The following is a 23543-nucleotide window of genomic DNA, read 5'->3' as shown; positions in this document are numbered from 1 at the left end:
AGATATCTTAGTTCCTTTGTGTAAAATTGTAAAGCTCCCTTGATATTCTGTCAATAAACTAATCACCTACGAAAGAAATAATGAATCCTGAAATTTTGTACCACAATTTACCTGTACTTGAAAAATAATTTTTTGCTCGTTTTTGTCGTTTCTCCTGGCGAGTAGATTGTCCCAGGTCTTCGCTATTGTCGCTATCAGCGGCATTTCCAGTAACTGCAAACCATAACTTGTGTACTTCAAAACTAAATTCGGGAAAAAGTATCACTTCATCTTCATATGTATTTCAGATCTTACTATCATTGATCAGAGCAAACTGGAAATACGTTGTAGTGTAGTTCATATAAGGTAATTTCCTATGATATTAATGCCTTTTTTGAGTGCTGCAAACTCATACCAAGTCTCACCAAATCAATTAGAGGCCTGAGTTTATTTGCCAAAAATGTCAAAGATCCCTTGAAATGCTGTCAATAACCTAACCACGTAAGAAATAAATATTGAATTTTGAAATTTTGTACCACAATTTACCTGTACTTGAAAAATCAGTTTCTGCTGGTTTTTGTCGTCCCTCACTACGAGTAGATTGTCCCAGGTCTTCGCAATTGATGTTGTCAGCGGTATTTCCAATATCTGCAAAGCATATCATGTGCACTTCAAAACCTAATTTGGGCAAAATTATTACTACATAATGATATGAATTTCAGTTATCAGTAACATTGATCACAGCAAACTCCAAAGACGCTACAGTGGCGGCCATATAACATTATTTCCTATGACATTATTAATGCCTTCTCTGAGTGATGCACACTCTTACCAAGCCTCACCAAATCAATATCATATCTGAGTTCCTTTGTCTAAAATTTTAAAGCTCCCTTGAAGTGTTGACAATAACCTAACCACCTACGAAATAAATATTTAATCTTGAAATTTTGTACGACAATTTACCTGTACTTGAAAAATAATTTTTTGCTGGTTTTTGTCGTTTCTCATGGTGAGTAGATTGTCCCAGGTCTTCAGCATTGTCGCTGCCAGCGGTATTTCCAATATCTCCAAAGCATAACATGTGTATTTCAAAACCAAATTTGGGCAAAAATATTACTTCATCTTGATATAAATTTCAGATCTTTGTATCATTGATCAGAGCAAACTCGAAAGACTCTATAGTGGCGTTCATATAAAATTATTTCCTATGAAATTTATAATGTCATTTTTGAGTGCTCAAAACTCTTACGAAGTCTCATCAAACCAATTAGAAGTCTGAGCTTCTTTGTCTAAAATTTTAAAGCTCCCTTGAAATGCTGTCAATAACCTAACCACCTACGAAATAAATAGAGAATCTTGAAATTTTGTACCACAATTGAAAGCGGTGAGATCAATGACCATTCAAGTCCATTTACAATAGTTTCGAGAAAATGCAAAAAAAAAAAAATAAGTAATATTTCTTACCTGTTTATTATTATTGCACGTAATATTTCTGGTTTTTTAGAGATCAAGAAATAATAGTTCACTAACTTATAAAGTCGTAACACTTGTGGAAATATCCAAAATTTAATTTCTAATTTACAAAAAATGAATGGCCAGAAGTGGACTTGAATGCTTATTGATCTCAACGCTTTAATTTACCTGTACATGAAAAATCATTTTCTGCTGGTTTTTGTCGTTTCTCAAGGGGAGTAGATTGTCCCAGGTCTTCACCATTGTCGCTGCCAGCGGTGTTTCCAGTACCTGCAAAGCATAACATGTTTACTTCAAAACCAAATTTGGGCAAAAATATTACTTCATCTTGATATTTATTTCAGATCTTAGTATCATTGATCAGAGCAAACTCGAAAGACGCTGTAGTGTCGTTCTTATAATATTATTACCTATGAAATTAATAATGCCTTTTTTGAGTGCTGCAGACTCATACCAAGTGTCACCAAATCAATTAGAGGGCATGAGTTTCTTTGTCTAAAATTTTAAATCTCCCTTGAAATGCTGTCAATAACCTAACCACTTACGAAATAAATATTGAATCTTGAAATTTTGTATCACAATTTACCCATACTTGAAAAATCATTTTTTCCTCTTTTTTGTCGTTTGTCATGGCGAGTAGATTGTCCCAGGTCTTCGCCATTGTCGCTGTCAGCGATATTTCCAATATCTGCAAAGTATAAAATGTGTACTTCAAAACCAAATTTGGGCAAATGTATTACTTCATCTTTATATGTATTTCAGATCTTCGTATTATTGATCAGAGCAAACTCGAAAGACGCTGTAGTGGCGTTCATATAAGATTATTTCCTATAAAATTTATATTGCCATTTTTTCAGTGCTGCAAACACTTAGCAAAGCTCACCAAATCAATTAGAGGCCTGAGTTTCAATGTGAAAAAAATTTAAAGTACCCTTGAAATGCTGTCAATAACCTAACCATCTACGAAATAAGTATTGTATCTTGAAATTTTGTACCACAATTTACCTGTACTTGAAAAATCATTTCTTGCTGGTTTTTGTTGTCTCTTTTGGCGAATAGATTGTCCCAGTCCTTCGCCATTGCCGCTGTCAGCGGTGTTTCCAGTATCTGCAAAGCATAACACATGTACTTCAAAACCAAACTTGGGCAAAACATTACTTCATTTTGATAATTATTTCAGATCTTTGTATCTTTGATCAAAGCAAAATCGGAAGACGCTATAGTGACTTTCATATAAGATTATTTCCTATGAAATTAATCATGTCTTTTTTGCGTGCTGCAAACTCATACCAATTCTCACCAAATCAATTAGAGGTCTGAGTTTCTTTGTCTAAAATTTGAAAGCTCCCTTGAAATGCTGTCAATAACCTAACCACCTACGAAATAAATACTGAATCTTGTAATTTTGTTCCACAATTTACCTGTGCTTGAAAAATCATTTTTTCCTGGTTTTTGTTGTCCCTTATGGCGAGTAGATTGTCGCAGCTCTTCGCCTTTGCCTTTGTGAGCGGTGTTTCCAGTATCTGCAAACCATAACACGTGGACTTCAGAACCAAATTTGGGCAAAGTATTACTTTATCTTGATATTTATTTCAGATCTTAGTATCATTGATGAGAGCAAAATCGGAAGACGCTATAGTGGCGTGCATATAAGATTAATTCCTATGAAATTAATCATGCATTTTTCTAGTGCTGCAAACTTATACCAAGTTTCACCAAATCAATTAGAGGTCTGAGCTTCTCTGTCTAAAATTTTAAATCTCCCTTGAAATGCTGTGAATAACTTAATCACCTACGAAATAAATATTGTATCTTGAAATTTTGTACCACAATTTACCTGTACTTGAAAAACCATTTTTTGCTCATTTTTGTCGTCTGTCATGGTTAGTATATTGTGCCAGGTCTTGGCCATTGTCGCTGTCAGTGGTAATTCCAGTATCGGCAGAGCATAACATGTGTACTTCAAAACTAAATTTGGCCAAATGTATTACTTCATCTTGATATGTATTTCAGATCTTAGTATCATTGATCAGAACAAACTCTAAAGACGCTATAGTGGCGTTCATATAAGATCATTTCCTATGAAATTAATAATGCTTTTTTGAGTGCTAGAAACACATACCAATTCATACCAAATCAATTATACTTCTGAGTTTCTTTGTCTAAAATTTTAATGCTCCCTTGAAATGCTGTCAATAAATTAACCGCCTACGAAATAAATATTGAATCTCGAAAGTTTGTACCACGATTTACCTGTACTTGAAAAATCATTTTTTGCTTGTTTTTGTCCTCTCTTATAGCGAGTAGATCGTCCCAGGTCTTCGCCATTACCGCTTTCTGCGGTGTTTCCAGTATCTGCAAAGCATATACGTATATTTCAAAACCAAGTTTGGGCAAATTATTACTTCATCTTGATATGCATTTCAGATCTTTGTATCATTGATCAGAGCAAAATCGGAAACCGCTATAGTGGCGTTCATGTAAGATTATTTCCTATGACATTATTAATGCCATTTCTCAGTGCTGGAAACTCTTGCCAATTCTCACCAAATCAATTAGAGGCCTGAGTATATTGTTTTAAAATTTTAAAGCTCCCTTGAAAGGCTGTCAATAATCTTACCACTTACAAAATAAATGTTGAATCTTGAAATTTTGTACCACAATTTACCTCTACTTGAAAAATCATTTTTTGCTGGTTCTTGTTTTCTAGTAGATTGTCCCTGGTCTTCGCCATTGCCGCTGTCAGCAGTGTTTCCAGTATCTGCAAAGCATAACACGTGTACTTCAAAACCAAATTTGGGCAAAATATTACATCATCTTGATATGTATTTCAGATCTTTGTATCATTGATCGCAGCAAAATCGGAAGATGCTATACTTGCGTTCATATAGATTATTTCCTATGAAATTGATCATTCCTTTTTTGAGTGCTGCAAACTCATACCAAGTCTCACCAAATCGGAAGACGCTATAGTGGCGTTCACATAAGATTATTTCCTGTGTAATTAATCATTCCTTTTTTGAGTGCTGCAAACTCATACCAAGTCTAACCAAATCAATTAGATTTCTGAGTTTCTTTTTCTAAAAGTTTAAAGCTCCCTTGAAATGATAATAACCTAACCACCTACGAAATAAATATTGAATGTTGAAATTTTGTAGCACAACTTACCTGTACTTGAAAAATAATTTTTTGCTGCTCTTAGTCGTCTCTTATAGCGAGTAGTTCGTCCCAGGTCTTCGCCATTGCCGCTTTCAGCGGTTTTTCCAGTATCTGCAGAGCATAACACGTGCACTTCAAACCAAATTTGGGCAAATTATTAGTTAATCTTCATATGTATTTCAGATCTTAATATTATTTATCAGAGCAAACTCGGACGACGCTATAGTGGCGTTCATACAAGATTATTCCCTGTGAAATTAATAATGCCTTTTTCGAGTGCTGCAACCTCTTACCAAGTCTCACCAAGTCAATTAAGGGAACCAGGTAGTGATTAAGGGTCAAAAGTCCGATTTTTTATTTTGTGTATTAAAAAAAGTACAAAACTTGCTCTTTAAAACAATATACATATTGTGGGGAGTAGTTCTGCAGATAAGCCCTTTAAATAGCCTCTTGAAATTTGACGGTGCATGTAATTCATACGTCCTTCTTTTTTAAATGCAGTTTTCAAACTTAAGTGCATTTTTCTCTGAAACTACTTAATCAATTTACATAAAATTTTTACAGTGTTTTTTGCAGTCTGTATTCTACTTAGTAGACCTATGGGTTTATGCATATCACGCACATAACACGAGAAAAAATATATATATGCATTGAAAAAATTGCAAAAAATGTTAAACAAAGTTCAATATTTTTCTCTTTCACTAGGGGTGAAATATTGAATTAAATTTTGCTTTAGAATTTACAGTATACATTGCTAAGTAATTTAAAAAATACAAGGCATATAAGTGAAAATTGTGGGAAATAATGTGCACCCGAGGAATGATGTACACTTAGCAAATTGGGAAAACAGGTTATCAGTTAGGACTTTTCTTTTGCACTTGGATACGAAACTAATTAGTTGTCTTTTATACCACTGAATTCAGAATGATTGATTGTATGAGCATGAAAATTGTTATTCTAATCTGAGCAATAAAAGCCTAGAAATATTGAACTGAACTTCTGTACTGAAAATTTTTAATCGCACAGGTAGCACTACTCAGTTCCCTTAAAATCAATATGCTATATATTGAAAACCAAACAGTGTTTGTTATTTATTTATTTATTTATTTATTTATTTATTTATTTATTTATTTATTTATTTATTTATTTATTTATTTATTTATTTATTTATTCATTCATTCATTTATTTACTTATTTGTTTACTTATTTATTTATTTACTTATTTACTTACTTACATACTTATTTATTTATTTATTTATTTATTTATTTATTTATTTATTTATTTATTTATTTAGTATTGCAATATATTTTGTTTGCCAAAATGAATTTTTCTGTTGTATCTAAACGTATTATTATTATTATTATTATTATTATTATTATTATTATTATTATTATTATTATTATTATTTATGATACCCAAGATCACATATAACAGTTTGATCATATTTATGGGCTTTGAAGGCATCGCCTTTTATCAATTTCTCTATGCTGCCATCTAGCGAGTTCGGAAGAAGTCACATTATAACTCTCATTTTAATTGCATGGAGTAACTGTACTTCCATCTAGCAGTAGTTACCAGTCGGCATTGGCAATCCTGGTGGTTGTTCTCTTCAAAATGTTATCGGTTTTATCATGGGGATGGTCAATCTGTTAGGGCTTATATGTATATGTGATCAGACATGATAACAAACCAAACATTAATTTTGTTTGTCAATATGGAATGATTGTTACGAATTCTTGAGATCGGAGTGCATTAAAATATTTGCCGTTTATTTTTAATGATCACTGTGTTATCTGATAATTTTCCTATTATTAATTATGTATTTAGAGCCATATTAAAGAAGTACCTAATTTCTCACACCTTCTATTCTGTAGGTGAATTTATGACATTTAAAAACCGCTTCATGAATATTTGTCTTGTATTAAGTATTGATACTAAACCTTTGTGTTATACTAGAACAAATTTCCGCAACCGGTGTGCCGTGTGACACGTGACACTGGTGTGCCTTCACAAGGTGAAAGGTGTGACGCGAACTTTTACCTATTGTCAGAAATTGATAAGGTTTTCATAAATATATATTTTGCTTATAGGCCATTCGATATCCCGTAAAACCTACATGCGCGTGAATCTACATACCAGCCGTGTTAGTGGCATTCCAGTGACATCGAAGACATTATGAAGGAGAAAATAAAGAGCAGTCAAAAGTTGTCACTTCATATCGATGAGTCCACCAATATTGTCGGTCACGCACACCTTCTTTCCCACATTCGTTACATTGATGTGGATGTAATTTTAAGTAATTTATTTTTTGCAAAGAATTGCTCGAGCGAGCTACCGGTGAAGAAATATTTCTTACAACTAATAAATATGTGGTCCGTAATTAATTAACATGGGAGGATTGCGATAGTATTTGTACAGATGGAACCGTTTCTATGACAGGCCAAGTGAAAGATTCGTGGCTAAAGTACATGAAGTAGGGTAAGGTTGCGTATATCGCACCACTTTAGCATTTATAATTTTTATTGAACAATACAGTTTTTATTTTCTGTATTCCTTTACAGAAATACATTCCCAGAACATTTACCTTTCATGTAAAAAAGAATCCTTGAATTTGATTTAATATTTCTGAAGTAGAATGACATTTTCGAAACACTTGTCAGTAGTGCCATTTAGGCAACTAGTTTCCTAAATAGCACCTGCGGTTTCTTAAATCGCACCTCTTTATCTGCAGGGAACAGGATGAAGGAAAGCTTTTAATATTGAACATATTGAACAGTATTTAATATGAATAATGTAATAAATGCAAATTACAAGTTTATTGAAATTAATGAAAGAGAGTAACGCATCTTCAAATGAAATTGAAAAAATACAGCATAAATTACCTAACATTTAAACTTCCTGAATGCATTTTTTATTGTTACATATTTGCCATGTGCTTCAACAGGCAGTTCAAACTGTAAACTGCGTCACCTTTTCTCCACGATTATCTCGAAGCCACCTAAGAAACTGCTTCATGATTTAGCTGTCTGAAATTGTTTCAAGATAGAAACATCCAAAGGTTGGGCCTTTGAGTATTATGACGAGGAAGCTGTAATAGGAGCACATCATTTTCCCGAGATAATCTAGCTTCTAAATTTTTGGAATTGTTCGTATTGGTGGACATACAGAAGCAGCATTTTTCTCTATGGCAGGTTTGAGTGGCAAATAAAATGTTTGAGCTATTCGACAAATAGTTCACTGTTGATGTAACCTGAATCAGAGCAAACAAATAACGATCCTGGAAGAACACCAGCTGATGTACTGTTTGACGTTTAAAAATTTTCATAGGTGGCACAAAATATCCGGTGCGCTTGTAAAACACACACTTGTTGTATTAACGCCCTTTTCACCACTTGATATTGCACCCACCTGATGCATTCCTAGTTCAGTTAAAATTTGTTGGCCTTATTTTGTACGGCTAGAATTGCTACAGTTGCTCATATCGCACCGGTGCGAATTAGGCACCTACAAAGTGATGCGAATTCAGAAACTACGTCATAAGTAATTATTTCCTTCATTCTAGCCTATAATCACCACATGTTCGAAAATCGTACTAAGTTAAATGTTCTTTAACATTTCTTTTAAGCAATAACATCTTAAGATTATGGGTTCCTTTGCATACAAATCCGTTATTTAGTTACAAAATGTTAGCTAAATATACATCCACCTGAGCGATTATATTAAATACTCTATCACCACGTTGCTAGCACAAAGAAGTGGCAGAAATCAAGTGACATGGTGAAAGTTCATATGGTAGATTGTAACAATACCCCTAGATGCTACACTACTACAGTAACTTGTTTTAAACTAGCAGTGGTGCCATTTAGGAAGCGGTGCGATTTATGCTACTCTACCCTAAATCCTAACATACGGAGCAACCACTGTCTTATTCACTGCGAAGCCATTGTTGCTCTTTGCCATCTCCTCTGAAAATTGTGTTGGACGAAGTAGTAAAAGTCGTCAACTTCATCAAATCGCGGCCCCTAAATACGAGGTTTTTTTCCGTTTTGTGTCAGGAAATAGATCAGAGCACATTACACTCTTGTTACATACAGAAGTTCGATGGTTATCACGAGGTAAAGTGTTAGAGAGAATGTTTGACCATAAAGAGGAGGTACCGTACTTGAATTTTTTAATATCCAGAGCATGATTACGCAGATTTATTTGCAAATGATGAATGGGTATTTAAGTTGGCATATCTTTTCTATATTTTTGTACATTTGAATGAGCTTAACAGAGAAATGCAAGTTAGGAACGAAAATATTCTGACTAGTATGGCTGGGATTCAAATATTTGTGAATAAACTGAATTTGTGAATATAGATTATTTAAAATCGGTAGTTTGAGATGTTCCCAACTGTATGGTCCCTTGCTGACGATAATAAAGTGTTGATGGACTTCATTAAAGAGCATTAAGTAATCTTACAGCATAAGTTAAAGAATTATTTTGGAGAGAGTGTTAAAAATTTCGACTGGGTTCGTGATCCATTCATTGTGGAATCAAACCATCTTCCGAATAATATACTCGTACGAGAGGAACTGCCAGATTTAAAAGCAGACAAAACACTGACATTAAAACTTCTCGAAGTGCCTTTGGAAACAATTTTGGTCGTCAATAAGGAATGGTTATGTTCGAAATGGCAGTTAATATGTTATTTCAAATTTCCACTACATATCATGTGTGAAGTGGGCTTCTTGACGTTAACTGAAATTAAAACATCAAAGAGGCAGAGACTCAAATCCATCGATGAAGAAATTAGGCTTGCAGTGTCAACGATTCCGCCAAGGATCAACCACCTGTGCACAGCTAACCAGGTGCAAGTATCACATTGAAGTTATGGATAAAGTTATTTACTTTAATATTAGTAACGAAAATGTGTATTTTCTACACTGAAGTTCAGAAATTGTTAATAAATGCAAGAGTCTATTTCTATTTTATAATAATAATAATAATAATAATAATAATAATAATAATAATAATAATAATAATAAATTTGATTACATTAAGAGTCATATTTCATGTTTTTGAGGGACTTATCATTTTGGTGTTCCGTGTTGAGTCTAGGCCCGTCTAGGGTGTGACGTGAATAGAAAATGTTGAGGAACACTGTACTAGAAAACTATATTGTAAAAATTCTGAATGCAGAATGTCCCATTTATCTTCTCTACCTGAAATACCTTTTATGTTTGGACTGGAATTGAAAATATTTTTTGAAAGTTATTTTACAACAAGAAGCTAACATAAGCATGGAAAGTTGGTTCATGTTATTGCATTCTTGTACAAGATACAAGTGACGTCATCACTTTTTTTCATATAGCACCACATAATTTAACCATGTGCAATGAATTACGCTCTTCAAGACGAGTTAAAAAAGGTGTCAACAATGAGTAGCAGTTGGTGGGGAACATTTTCAATACCTACTTTGAGCTAGGGAAGTATAAATTCTTGTACTAAATGTTTCAGTGCCGGCAGACCGGGTGGCCGTAGATATGCTCCTTGCGGCGTACGATGACGGGAAAACGAAAACCGCGCGGCCAAACAAAACTGTGTCACTATATTAACTGGGATCTAACGCTGAGAAATGTTTAGTATTTTGAAAATTAAGACATGTTTAAAGAGCCCAATATAATAAATATAATTAAAACCAATAGATTGAGGTGGGTGGGACATGTAATGAGAATGGATGCATCAGAACCTTGTGAAAGAATTATTCTCACAAACCCTGGAGGTCAAAGCAGACGAGGACGACTACATCTGCGATAGATTGATGGAGTGGAGGAGGATCTTGTAAGATTGGGATACAGAAATTGGAGGACTGTTGCACAGGACGGAGACAGATGGAAACGCCTACTGAGGGAGGCCGGGGCTCATAACGGGCTGTAGTGCCGATGATGATGATGATGGTGATGGTGAAAATTAAGAGCTTAAAATATATTATGCAAATATAAAATGCATTGCTTCTAAAGTGATCTAGATATCGTGAATTTCTTAACGTTAAAATATTGCACGTGAATCAAGGTCCATGAGAAAAAATTATGGATTTGTTGTAGGCCTATTTAAATGTAAGGTGCATGGAACATCAAAAATTATATCACTAATTTACGTAATTAGAATAAAATTAACTTCGAAATTAGCAGTCCGATTGAGCTGAAAATTTGCGCACACCTTTTCATTAATGCATCTATTAAAAGCTTAAAAAATGAGAGAAATCGGATTAAGATTGTAAAAGTTATAAATCTCAGTTCTAGTGTCCCTTAAATTACACGCATACCAACTTTCATGAATAATACGGTAGTCACTGGCTGTTACTCCCGACTTCCACACTACCGAATTGGCACAATAATCTTGAGGGTTCAGAAAGGTTTGCGTAACTTCGTGTTTAATGTTATATTTCGTCAGATTATTATTATTATTATTATTATTATTATTATTATTATTATTATTATTATTATTATTATTAAAATATCCCTATTAAATTCCCATCTTTCGCATTTCATATCTCGTATGTTGGTCGGTAGATGTCATGTTATATGCGCTCTGCACTTGTCACGATGACCGAAGACTTCAGTTTGGTATTTGGCGGACACGGCTGAACGATTGGTCACTCAGTACATAACTTACAGTAATAATAATAATGGAAAACTTTTAGCAACTTGAATACTTACAGTAAGCTTTCTCGCACTCGTTACCCATTGTCCACGTTGATACAACAGCCACACACCACAGTCACCACTCAAATGTAACGCGGCTGGCTGTTACACTTGTAAGTTCACCACTATCGCTTGGATCGCCGAGGCTCAACCCTCCTTCCACACACGAATAGAAGAACTGGAGTGATTACTTCGCCTTGCAACAGCGGAAGTGTTTGGGTTTCCAATTGCATACCTCGAATTCATTCGGCTTGCAACAACACAAGTGTTTCGGTTTTCAATTTCATACCCAGAATTCATCAACTGCCTTTGTGTTGGAGCTTGGTAGCTCGGCTGCTTGCAAGTCTTGTCATTGGCCGCCAATGATGTCATAAACTTCCATTGCTGCCACATTTAATAAGCGGCTATTTATATACTGCCCTGCTTGGTAACAAGCAGGTATAGAATAACGCAACAACGCGGCCAGCTTAAGACGTAAAGAGAAGGAGGCACGCTGGAAATTACAGCAACGCAGCTATAGCAGATGCATACTTTAGCTTTTCTGTTGGATGCTAATTAAGTTAAACAGTTATAATCAACTTAACTAACTAAGAATGCAATACTCTCGAAGTTATATATGTTATCTTTGATTCTTCTTCTTCGTCTTCTTCTTCGGCACTACGGCACTTGTAGTCTCGCCTTGGTCTTCCTTAGGATTTTGTTCCAACCCTGCCTAACCCTTAGCCTTCTGCCTCCATCTTCTCACACCTAAAGTCCTTAGATCATCCTCTACTCCATCCAACCATCTTAAGTTTCTGTCTGCCAATATTGCGTCTACCTTCAGGTTTTGAATTTAAAATCTTTTTGGGTATTCTGCTATCATCCATCCTGATTACATGTCCCAAACATTCCAATCTACGGGTTTTAATTTCAACTACAATATCTGGAGATCTATATTGAGCTTTCAACTCTATATTATATCTGATTCTCCAGTGACCATTTTCATATTTTGGACCATAAATTTTCCTTAAAATTTTCCTCTCCCATGTCGTCAATTGCTGTTCCATTTTCTTAGACAGCGTCCAAGTTTCACTACCATAAAACACAATTGGTCTTATTACTGTTTTTTATAATGAAATTTTTGCTTTTTTACTTATACATCTCGCACTCAATGTTTTATTAATGGCTCTCAAGCATTTGTTTCCTGCTGAAATTTTATGCCTCATGTCCGCATCTGCAGTATTTTCTTGAGTAATCAGTATTCCTAAATACTTGAAAGAATCTACTTCATTGTAATTATGTCCATTTCTTAAAACAACATTGTTGGCAAATCCGCTGGATCTTATGTTCTTCATATATTTGGTATTTTCTTTATTAATTGAGGCTATCAAATGCAAACCTCGCCTTAACCAGGTGAAGTGATTCGTCAGAAAACAGGAAAAACCGTTATGGATATGAGCAGTTTTGCATTTGATAGTAGTTTTCTGAGCTCTATGGAAGGGGAATTAGACAATTTTTGCACAAACCGACTATATCAGTAGATAAAGAGCTGCAAGAAGTACAACATCCCATATGTAACTCATTTTTTTTTTAATTTTGGATCGAAAAATCGAAAAATCGAAGGAGAATTGGGAGGAAAATTTAAAAGGTACGCAAAACGCGTCCTTGCAAGGGCTTGGGGGCTGTACAAAACTAAATATGTGAGCTCCAAGCCTGTTGGCCACTAGTCTCACTCCGGGTTACGCTGCTCCCCTGAAGGCGCTCTAGAAAATTTTGAAGGGGAAGCCGAAATTGGACGTAACCTCTTAGGTACCACATACGCGAGGGGGGCTGAGATTGATCAATTGATCACGGAACGGGGCGAGGAGGAGTTGGCTGGTGTTTGCCGTTAGGATGCCAAGACGCCGTCATCTGTTGTTCGATGACAAAGCAGGTGAAGGCCGTCGGAAGAAGCGCCGTGAAATCTAAGCTGCAATTTGAGAGGTCCCTGTCCTTTCAATTTGCGACTTATTGAGTGACCTCGTATGTTTAATAGACTATTAATATTATCTGAACTAGGGCATACATAATTTATAATAAAGGTGGAATATATATGGGGAAGGGCATATAGGTCCGTGGCCCATTTCTTATAGGGCTCATCCCGACATTTGTCTTACGCCTGAGGAAAACCACGGAATACCTTAGGCAGGATGAGTTGTCTCATATAAGAGACTAGCCAATTTGGCTATTATGTAGGAGGTCATGAGCCTTGTTGATTTGTCTCAATTTCGAGACCAGCCATTTGGCTATATGATGGCTCAATTGCGAAGAGGGGGGAGAGATGTAATTGTTAATTAGGGAGATTCATGGGGATATGAGTGCAGGTCCGTGGCCCATTTCTTTTAGGGCTCATCCCGACATTTGTCTTAGCGCCTTAGGAAAACCACGGAAAAACCTTAGGCAGGATGAGTTAAATTTTGGATAAAGCGAGTTTTGTACTTGATAGCCTCAATTACTAGCCACATATGCTCTGCTTCTATTTGCATTTGGTTGACAATTTTATCTAGCACTCCTAAAGAGCTGCTTGTGATCACAAGTTATCTTTGATTACCTTTGCGTAATAAATACTTACGTATGTGAGTTTCGATTTTTACTCTATACTGAAGTATATTGACGCCGACATTACATCTTATATGACATGGCAAGTTTACTCATTATAACAAAACCTTTTTAACAAATTGTACCAAAACTCTTAAGCCCCAAAAATCTGAGTACAAATTTGAAAATCTCGTCTTTACTTCATTTTTTCACTCGCAATATATATATATATATATATATATATATATATATAGAATTAGCTAAATCTTGCAATTATGGCGTGGTAAGCGATTGAATATGGATGCAGAACGAAAATAATTGCATATTTTTTTTAGCATTTAGATAACAATGTGTAAAATATTCATGAGCCTATGCAAAAAAAGAGGTTCGTGGGTCTCTTATCCCGGGACGGGTATGGATTGTTGTTTCGGAGACAGGTCTGAACCTCGCACCACTTATGAGGCAACTAGACCAGGAGATAATGAGGTAGGGTGGCCAGTTCCATTCCCTTTTCATTGCATACATCGCCGATTAGCTGCATGTTACACTAATCAGACTTCAGATGTATACAAGCAATTGTTTTTCCTCTGACAGATATCAAGTGAGGTGTACTGCCTGATAATAGATGTACAGACCCGTCGGCGGCCTCGGTAGCGTTATAGCGCTGGCCTTCTGTGCTTGACGTTGCGGGTTCGATCCCGGCCCAAGTCCATGGCATTTAAGTGTGTTTAAATGGGAAAGGCTCATGTCAGATTTACTGGCATGTAAAAGAACTCCTGCGGGACAAAATTCCGGCACACCGGCGACGCTGATATAACCTCTGCTGTTGCGAGCGTCGTTAAATAAACCATAATTTAATTAATTTGTACAGACTCAGAAACAAAATTTGGGGCACCTAATTTTATTAAATTTCCGACACAACGCATTGCGCATGTGCAGTAAACAAGGGCGCCTAAATGTATGCTACTTGTGGACAGTCTTGCGAAGCTTGTTGCCTACATGAAGGAAAACTGCTGCCAAGACTCGGTCCATTTTTTAATTCCGTATCTGTAAATATCAGTCAGAACCTCAGGATGTCCTTCGTTAATGTTAATGTCTCGTATTTGTCTCTGTGGAAGCTGCTATGCTCTGCTGATTCCAGGCTTGGGAAGCTCACATAATTATCGGTGTCTACTAGTGTGTGTGGTTCATAGAATGTCCCCTACTCTACAGACAATGGTGTGTAAATCCTATAAGAGGAGGAGCTTAAACGAAAACGAAAAATATATATAAATTATATAGACATAAAAATCATTAATTTAATCTTTAAGTAGCATATATGCTTTCGTATTGTCACTCTTCGACAGTTATTGTATTACTGTCACTTTACGACAGCGGTCTCAAGGTTAAAGCTGCACTGGGCAAAGCATTGTTAGTCACTGCGAGACCGAAGGAACTCGATCGTAGAATGATGTAACCTTGAGAGCGCTGATTGTAACGCTTCTGTGATAAGACGTACACCACATCACCTTTGATTCGTAACATGTTATTAACGTATTCATACGGAACGTCAACGTCACGGACCGTCACCGTCACGTCCAATGCAAACCTATTCACATTTAATGGCAAGTGACCGTCAGCTTGCCGGCGTCATGAAGAATAGAGAAGTAGTCTATGCTCTCAAATAATGTCGTAGCTCCTATGAGAGACAATCAATTGCACTGTGATTTTTAGGATTCATACATAAATATCTACCAACTTAAGGAAAGCATAGAAACAATTGGAATCAAAATCTTTTACGGTAAAAATATATTTATTTATTAATATGCAATAAAAATATGAAAATATGAATGCATTTATTCGGCGGCGTTAAGTAACTTGTGACCATCTCTTCCACTCAACCAGGTCTACAATAAAGACAAGTACAAAATTTATAGCATAATAATAATAATAATATTATTATTATTATTATTATTATTATTATTATTATTATTGACAGTAATACCAATAATGAATTCAGTCTTATCAGTTTTCTCAATTTAAAAGTACGTCATACTAGTGTTTAATCAGCATAGATGTTATTTATAGAGGTACTGTACTAGGAATATTTTAACTACATTTCAAAGCTCACGATTAACTCGATAACCTTACACAATGGAAATACCTTGAACACAAATTTGGAATCAGAGCGATGATTTCTATGAGAATCCGCAGTTCTAACAGAAAAAAGTCGTCACTCTGCATAAGAAAGTCCGCCACGCAAACCTCCGTATTTAACTCACAGTAACGCGCATAGTTGCTTTTAAAAGCAATTTACATTTTTTCTAAATATCTCTCTAGCTTTGACCCTCCATCTAACGTGAAACAATAGTTTGTCGCTTATTACTTTTTAGAGTGTCAGTGTCTATTTTGAACGGGTGACTTCGAAGTTAGTAATTTTTTTTCCCACTGTCCAAAAAAGATTTTGATTCCAAAGTTTTTCCATGCTTTCCTTAGACATTTGTCTACGAACCACAAAAATTACAGTGCAATTGATTGTCTTTCATAGGAACTACGACATGTTAATATTCAACGTTGCTACTAGAGTCTAGCAGAACAAACCCTCCACGTACAGGTTCCGTCACGTCAACATCTAAACATTCTTCTCGAGAATCTTAGACGGTCCGTGACGTTGATGTTCCGTGACGTTGCCTGTATATGTGAACGCTACCATACAAAACGCGTTGTACAATAATTTGATGTAATGCTGCCGGTCCGTGACGTGACGTTGACGTTCCTTGTAATGTGAATCGAACTTCATATTTCACGTTAGGCACATACATAATCCGTAGCGTGTGACACTGTGAGTGGTCTCTGTGTAAGGAAAATAAAAGTAAGCTTTCCGAATGGATATATTCCATATACTATATGTGTATTCATTCATATTTGGGGTCGACCTAGTTGGCGAGTTGGTATAGCACTGGCCTTCTATGACCAAGGTTGCGGGTTCGATCCCGGGCCAGGTCGATGGCATTTAAATTTGCTTAAATGCGACAGGCTCATGTCAATAGATTTACTGGCATGTAAAAGAACTCCTGCGGGACAAAATTCCGGCACATCCGGCGACGCTGATATAACCTCTGCAGTTGCGACCGTCGTTAAATAAAACATAACATTTTTCATATTTGGGAATGATAAATAACTTACTTGTACATTGTAACATTTATGTTAAAGAACGTAAAAATTAAAATTAAAAGTGTGAAATATTAAAAATGACAGAAGCTAATCAACTATACAAAAATTGTATAAATGAACACACCCACAGATATATATATATATATATATATATATATATATATATATATATATATATATATATATACTATATACATATATAGTACATAACCTATACACATTATACACAACCGAAAGCCACCAGTGTGGCTCAGTCGGTTAAGGCGCTTGCCTGGCGGTCTGAAGTTGCGTTCGGGCGCAGGTTTGATCCCCGCTTGGGCTGATTACCTGGTTGGGTTTTTTCCGAGGTTTTTCTCCAACCGCGTAATGTGAATGTAAGGTAATCTATGGCGAATCATCGGCCTCATTTCGCCAAATATCATCTCGCTATCACAAATCTCATCGACGCTAAATAACCTAGCAGTTGATACAGCGTCGTTAAATAAGCAACTAAAATAAACATAACCGAAAATGGAATTGTAAAGAATTCAAAATCCTTTTTTTTTAAGATGAAACTCCTTTAATGATATTCTAAGATCTTTAAAAATATTTCACTGTATCTAAGTTGTTGCTGTTGTGTTAAACCAGATAACCCTTTAACGTTCCCGAGTTTCCAATAACGTGAGCCTCATGATAAAAGATTTGATTTTATCATGAATGTCAGTTATTACGCTATCTTTCCCTTGTAGACAATTCAGATGCGCAGTGATATCACTAAGAAAGACTAAATCGTGTATCCATTCCTCATCAATAAGCTCTGGTACTGGGTGCTTAAAGACTGTCTAAAAATTCCTTCATCTCAGCCTTATTAGTTCCACTCTCTGTAAACAAATAATCTTTTTCCAAACTTTCTCGTAACGCATAGTTTTCAGATTTCCTAGCCGCTTTAGACAGAGACATTTCTCTACGGATGCTAAAGGAAAGCAATGTGTACTGTAAGTGACCGAGTAGATCTGTTCATATTACGCGGTGTTTGACGTCACTGTCACGAACATACCCGAATGCTTATCTAGCTGCCCTCGTGAGGGCAGCGTTATTCCGAAAGGAGCGAGGTCTGCCCGGTTAGCTCATGTTTGAGACCGCTGCTCTTACGATATTATGCACGAACGTATTGTATTTCGTGTCTAGTGCAGGATATTAGATAAACGATAATACGTTATTAACGTTATTAGATGAGCACGGGCGCTGCACAGTGGGATAGAATGATCTTATTTGTGGCCAAAATTAAAAACATCCATTTTTAACATTTTCTTTATGCGGACTGTTGAAAATACGACTAATTATCATTTTAAGTCTATATTTGCCCACTTTTCTGAAATTTCCAAGGCTCTGTTAAAACGTCTGTCAAAATGGAAGTCGGAGAATTTTTTTCGCATGAATTTCTCTCTCTTGTATACTTTATCCCACTTGGCTTGGATTTGTCAACATGTAAGCTCCTAAATTTCTATAGTACCTCTAACACTATACTAGGGGCAGAAGAAATAGGCGGGTATGGCGAACCCCTCATTCACTACCCCGACTCCTATACCCCTCAGAACCTGCTTGGTGCATGGTCCTGTCCCAAATAACTTACTCCGCCATTCACACGTTTTGCACTATAGGAAAACTTAAAAGAACAAATAAAATAATAACGTGATTTCTAGTAATTACAAATACCTGATTTAATTAATATTGTTGTTTTGTTTAGTCAACTGTCCGAACACAGGTCTGAAACCCGTAAGTGACTAAAATAAGACATCACTAGTGAGGTAACTAAGCCAGGAGATAATTATGGCGACCAGTTCTTCTTTTTCCCTCCATTGCATACATCGCTGAATAGTAGACTAACATATTACATTAATCATTTATAATTTTTAGTAGGTTATTTTACGACGCTTGATCAACATCTTAGATTATTTAGCGTCTGAATGAGATGAAGATGATAATGCCGGTGAAATGAGTCTGGGGTCCAACATCGAAAATTACCCAGCATTTGCTCATATTGGGTTGAGGGAAAACCCCGGAAAAAACCTCAACCAGGTAACTTTCCCCAACCGGGAATCGAACCCGGGCCACCTGGTTTCACGGCTAGACGCGCTAACCGTTACTCCACAGGTGTGGACAATCATTTATAATATTTCGCAAGTTAGCCAATTCACAAATGTAATAATTATTATCATGTACTGTAACCCTAATACGAGAAATCAAATATTTAGCATTACACACAATTAGTGTTTTGTTTTAATGTGTTTTCAGAATAGTGTATTGAAATAGTAACTACTAAATAAAGTTTATACAGTTACCAACTTTGTGAATCAACAGGAAATTAAAAATTAAAGTGCAAAACGTATTTTTACTGTGTGTAGAAAATGTACATGTTATTTTAACATGAACGAGTTTCGTAATAAAAAAATACTTATGTATTAAAAGCACACTTAGAATGGCTTAGCTTAACAAAACAAATGACACAAACTACAAGTTCTTTCAGGAAACAGTAAACTTGACAAATAACGCCTTTAGTATGACTTCTGATATCAAGGCTCGACTGAGACATGATAGCGATTACTTGAATGATTAGTATATATATTAGCGAACAAGCTATAACACAATATCATCATAGACGAGCACCTGTCAACAACCAGCATTCGAACGCAGCGACAGGAAGGTCTCTTTGTTCAGGTCATAAACCGCTAGAGAAAGTGTGGAGTGAGTAGTTTCCGCACAAGACTAAAAACCCGCCTATTTCTTCTGCCTTTATAGAAAGATTGGGTATGGTGACATACCTATAAAGACTGAGAGGGTCATACTGCCTTAACATGTACGGAAAACTGATTTCGTTGTGTAATAATAATGCAGGGATACAGAACTAGCGACAGAGGGGTGGAAAGCATGGGGAAAGTACTGGTTCCCCGTCCACAGTCCACCGGCGTTGAATGACGTATCTGTGGCCCGTACGCAATCACATAACACAGAAGACACCGGCGTGGCTCAGTCGGTTAAGGCGCTTGCCTGCTGGTCTGAAGTTGTGTTCGGGCGCGGGTTCGATCCCCACTTGGGCTAATTACCTTGTTGGGCTTTTTCCGAAGTTTTCCCCAAACGTAATGTGAATGCAAGGTAATTATGGCGAATCCTCGGCCTCATCTCGCTATCAGCAATCTCATCGACGCTATATAAACTAGTAGTTGATACAGCGTCGTTAAATAACCAACTAAAATAAAAACATAAGACAGACACTGAATACAAATCTCGTCCCCTACCAAGTCAATGACTCGCGGGTGGAAGGAAGGGGTGAGGGACGTATTCCGATGAGTGACGTAACGCCACAATTGTCGCCCAGTTCTGCAAGCCTGATGAAATGTAATGTAATGCGTTAGCAATATATTTTTAAGCGTCATAATAGTGGCTCTTCACAACAGAAGTACAGTCAGTATAAAAATGCAATAGGTAGCACAAAACAGTAAGATTCTAAATTCAGTCAACTCTAGATATAGTGAACTCGGTTATAGTGAACATTCGCCTATAGTGAACCTAAACCTTTGGTCCCGACCTGCACACATTAAAAAGTGCATTAATATTTCCATTTATAGTGAACCCTCGCTTCGGTTATAGTGAACCTTGTATCCTGACAAATTCTTATTTGAAGTCAGACCTTCGTGTATAGAATTGAAATAATATGTTGAGAACAACATTCTAAGTTTCTTACTCCTTTAGTCAAAGTACAAAGGTAGGATTAGTGATTCCTACTCAATGACCTGTACTGCAAATCCAGGCAACGCGCGACGACCTTGCCTCACTCCACCATCGAAGGGGTGACATTCTGTTCTCGGGCACTCTACTATTATTTCTAATCTTCCACCGCCAAAGGGCTGCCATTTGTTCTCAGAAACATTTCCATTATGACGGATAGCATCGAAACAACGAAAAATGAAATTGCCTTCTTTTATTAAAAGGGCACGGACATTATGTCCAGAACATAAATAAAGGTAAACTTTCGATGGCTTTCAAACCCACTCGCAGTTTTCATTAAGTGACCCGGGAAATTCCAAGGCTGAGTACGCAGTCACACCATAAAACTGTTTGTCATTTCTACCTTACCAGTCTGTTTATAGTATTCCAACAGTGAATGTACTGTATAAAAATGTCGAAGCGTAAAGTGTTTCTTTGGAAGATAAGGCGAATATTATAAGTGACACTGAACGTGGTCTTTCGCAAGCGGACGTGGGTCGACAGCATAGTTTAAGTAAATCAACTGTGAGTAACAGTATACAGTGTAATCCATTCCATAAAAATGAAATATTTTATTTTCTTGTTCACAGTTCCATTCATTTTTGTCACTTAAGGTCAGGGGAGAGACACTTCGGATATAGTGAACGAAATATGCAAGTCTGCAGAGGTTCACTATATCCGGAGTTCACTGTATAGAGAATGAAGTTAAATTGAAAAATAATCATAATATGGATATTTAAACACATTTTTTTAAATGGTGGCAGTTCATTTCAATACAGACTTCAGTTATAATGTGCATATTATCGCACTACAGACTATTGTACCTAATCCCAATTACTAATTGATACTAGTAACTCATGTTGAAATAATTCTGTACCTACTCTATAAAAGAGTGATTTACGTACTGTAAATTCAATCTTTACTTCTGCCTGATCCGAAAAGATAAAATTACTCAGACATACTATATACTGTCCGTCCAAGTGGTTATGTCGTAGGGTCGTAGAAAGGGGGGAAATCACGTGACAGTTAATTACTTAACGAGGCCCTTTTATTTAAGTTATTTTAAATAGTTGCATAATATTACATAGACGTCCAATTCATAACAGAAATTAATGTTCTCAGAAAAGAGCTGAGTCAGCCCAGCCATTAGCTGGCGAATAAAAGGTGGTGGGGGAAACCGGGATACGACGTAGGCAAATGGACGACAGTACCTGTGCGAAAATGGTTCAATATTGAAAGCTCTTTTGTCACTGGAAAGCCCGAACATATTTTTGGAACGTACTGTTTAATATGACCGTAAGGCTACTATGACTGTACATGCTGTCTTGGATCTGTGTGGAGGACGGTTGAACTTCATTAGTAGAAGGGGTGGGAGTGAAGTACATTCAAAAACTCAGGTACAATAAAAATTGAAGTAAAAATAAAATGATGTCCCTGTAATATCTCTAATTCTGAGAAAGTTTCAACGTCAAGATTGCAGGTGAACAATATCTTGGTAAAATTAAGAAATCACATAGGCCTACAGCCACAATTGTATTACATTTAGCATAGGAGTAATGAGCTCATAAGTATGGAAAAGTGGTCACATTCTGGGGGTAATGTGGTAAGTTTTTATTTCAATTCTATATGGAATATGTTTAATATGTTTAAGCATTCGAAGCCTGAGATGAAGAGCGCTGATCCCACATTGTGATCCTTCATATTCAGGCACAAATACGGATGAATCTAAAGTTTTTCTGTGTTTAAATTGCAGAGTTTTGCTTTACAAATCCGGCATATTTTGTTATGTTTTGTCTTTGTCAGAATTTTATATATTTTCCCATAAATGAAGGTCATATTATACCATACGAATTTTATATACGCCATATTCAAATTGCTTAGTTATTTGAACATTTTTATCTCGTCGATTTATTTGTTGATATTAGCCTTCTCTTTCATTTCTTTGAATTTTTGTAATTTCAAAGGGCGACAGAATCTTACTAGGGGACTTGGTTGTTTCGAATAATATTCAGTCCTGAATTAATCATTCGCAATGGAACTGTAGTTGTTGCAAACAACATAGACTCATATTCACCATGCTTCCTGACTCGGAATGTGTGAATTTCTGTTTGTGTAGTGCTTGGTCCAAATATTCATCAAATCCATAGTTATAGATTTGTTCCAAACTGTAAAATTCGCTATTATTTATTAGCATGTCTTATAATATTACTGTCATAAAGGAGGTGGAAATGTTATAGTATGTATTTTTTTACTTGGTTATTTAACGACGCTGTATCAACTACGAGGTTATTTAGCGTCGATGTTATAGGTGATAGCGAGATGGTATTTGGCGAGGTGAAGCCGAGGATTCGCCATAGATTATCTCTGACATTTGCCTTACGGTTGGGGAAAACCTCGGAAAAAAACCAACCAGGTAATCAGTCCAAGCTGTAGTTTGTAGTGAAAAAATGAAACATAGAGATGTAAAACACAGGATGCAATGCAATGTAAAGAACACATAACTACTGTAAAGGGGTTAGGTATAGCTTACAGCAGTAAAATTTTGGAAATATTCAACATTTTTTCCTCCATTACTGCATCTTGTACAGGGACATCATTTTATTTTTACTTCAGTTTTTATTGTACCTGAGTTTTTTAATGTACTTCACTCCCACCCCTTCTACTAAGGAAGTTCCAACTCCACACAGAACCAAGACCGCAGATAGTAAGCAGTACTGAGTTACTGAGTATAGTACGTTCCAGAAATATGTTCGCGTTTTCCAGTGACGAAAGAGCTTTCAATATTGAAT

The 23543-nt window shown here is 36.1% G+C and overlaps 1 protein-coding gene across 1 annotated transcript; it reads right to left on the bottom strand.

The window, feature by feature from the left end:
* Positions 1 to 2820: 2820 nt before the first annotated feature.
* LOC138707742 (uncharacterized) lies at positions 2821 to 11490 on the bottom strand. The gene is made up of 6 exons (XM_069837607.1): positions 11317 to 11490; positions 4621 to 4722; positions 4121 to 4213; positions 3706 to 3807; positions 2874 to 2975; positions 2821 to 2828 (listed from the first exon to the last, which is right to left on the bottom strand). Exons 1-6 carry the CDS (start codon positions 11342 to 11344, stop codon positions 2821 to 2823), a joined length of 435 nt encoding a protein of 144 aa, XP_069693708.1. The 5' UTR covers positions 11345 to 11490.
* Positions 11491 to 23543: the final 12053 nt, after the last annotated feature.

The sequence above is a fragment of the Periplaneta americana genome, chromosome 10, assembly GCF_040183065.1.
Source record: "Periplaneta americana isolate PAMFEO1 chromosome 10, P.americana_PAMFEO1_priV1, whole genome shotgun sequence".
Classification (NCBI taxonomy): domain Eukaryota; kingdom Metazoa; phylum Arthropoda; class Insecta; order Blattodea; family Blattidae; genus Periplaneta; species Periplaneta americana.
The sequence above is the reverse complement of the archived record's forward strand: the minus strand, read 5'-3'. Positions and strand labels throughout refer to the sequence as shown.

Coding starts and splice junctions, on each gene's coding strand:
- LOC138707742 (XM_069837607.1), bottom strand. CDS start 11,344: ATGGGTAACGAGTGCGAGAAAGCTTACT. Junction 4,723..11,316: donor CGAGTGCGAGAAAGCTTACT/GTAAGTATTCAA, acceptor TATGCTCTGCAG/ATACTGGAAAAACCGCTGAA. Junction 3,808..4,120: donor AAATGATTTTTCAAGTAGAG/GTAAATTGTGGT, acceptor TATGCTTTGCAG/ATACTGGAAACACCGCAGAA.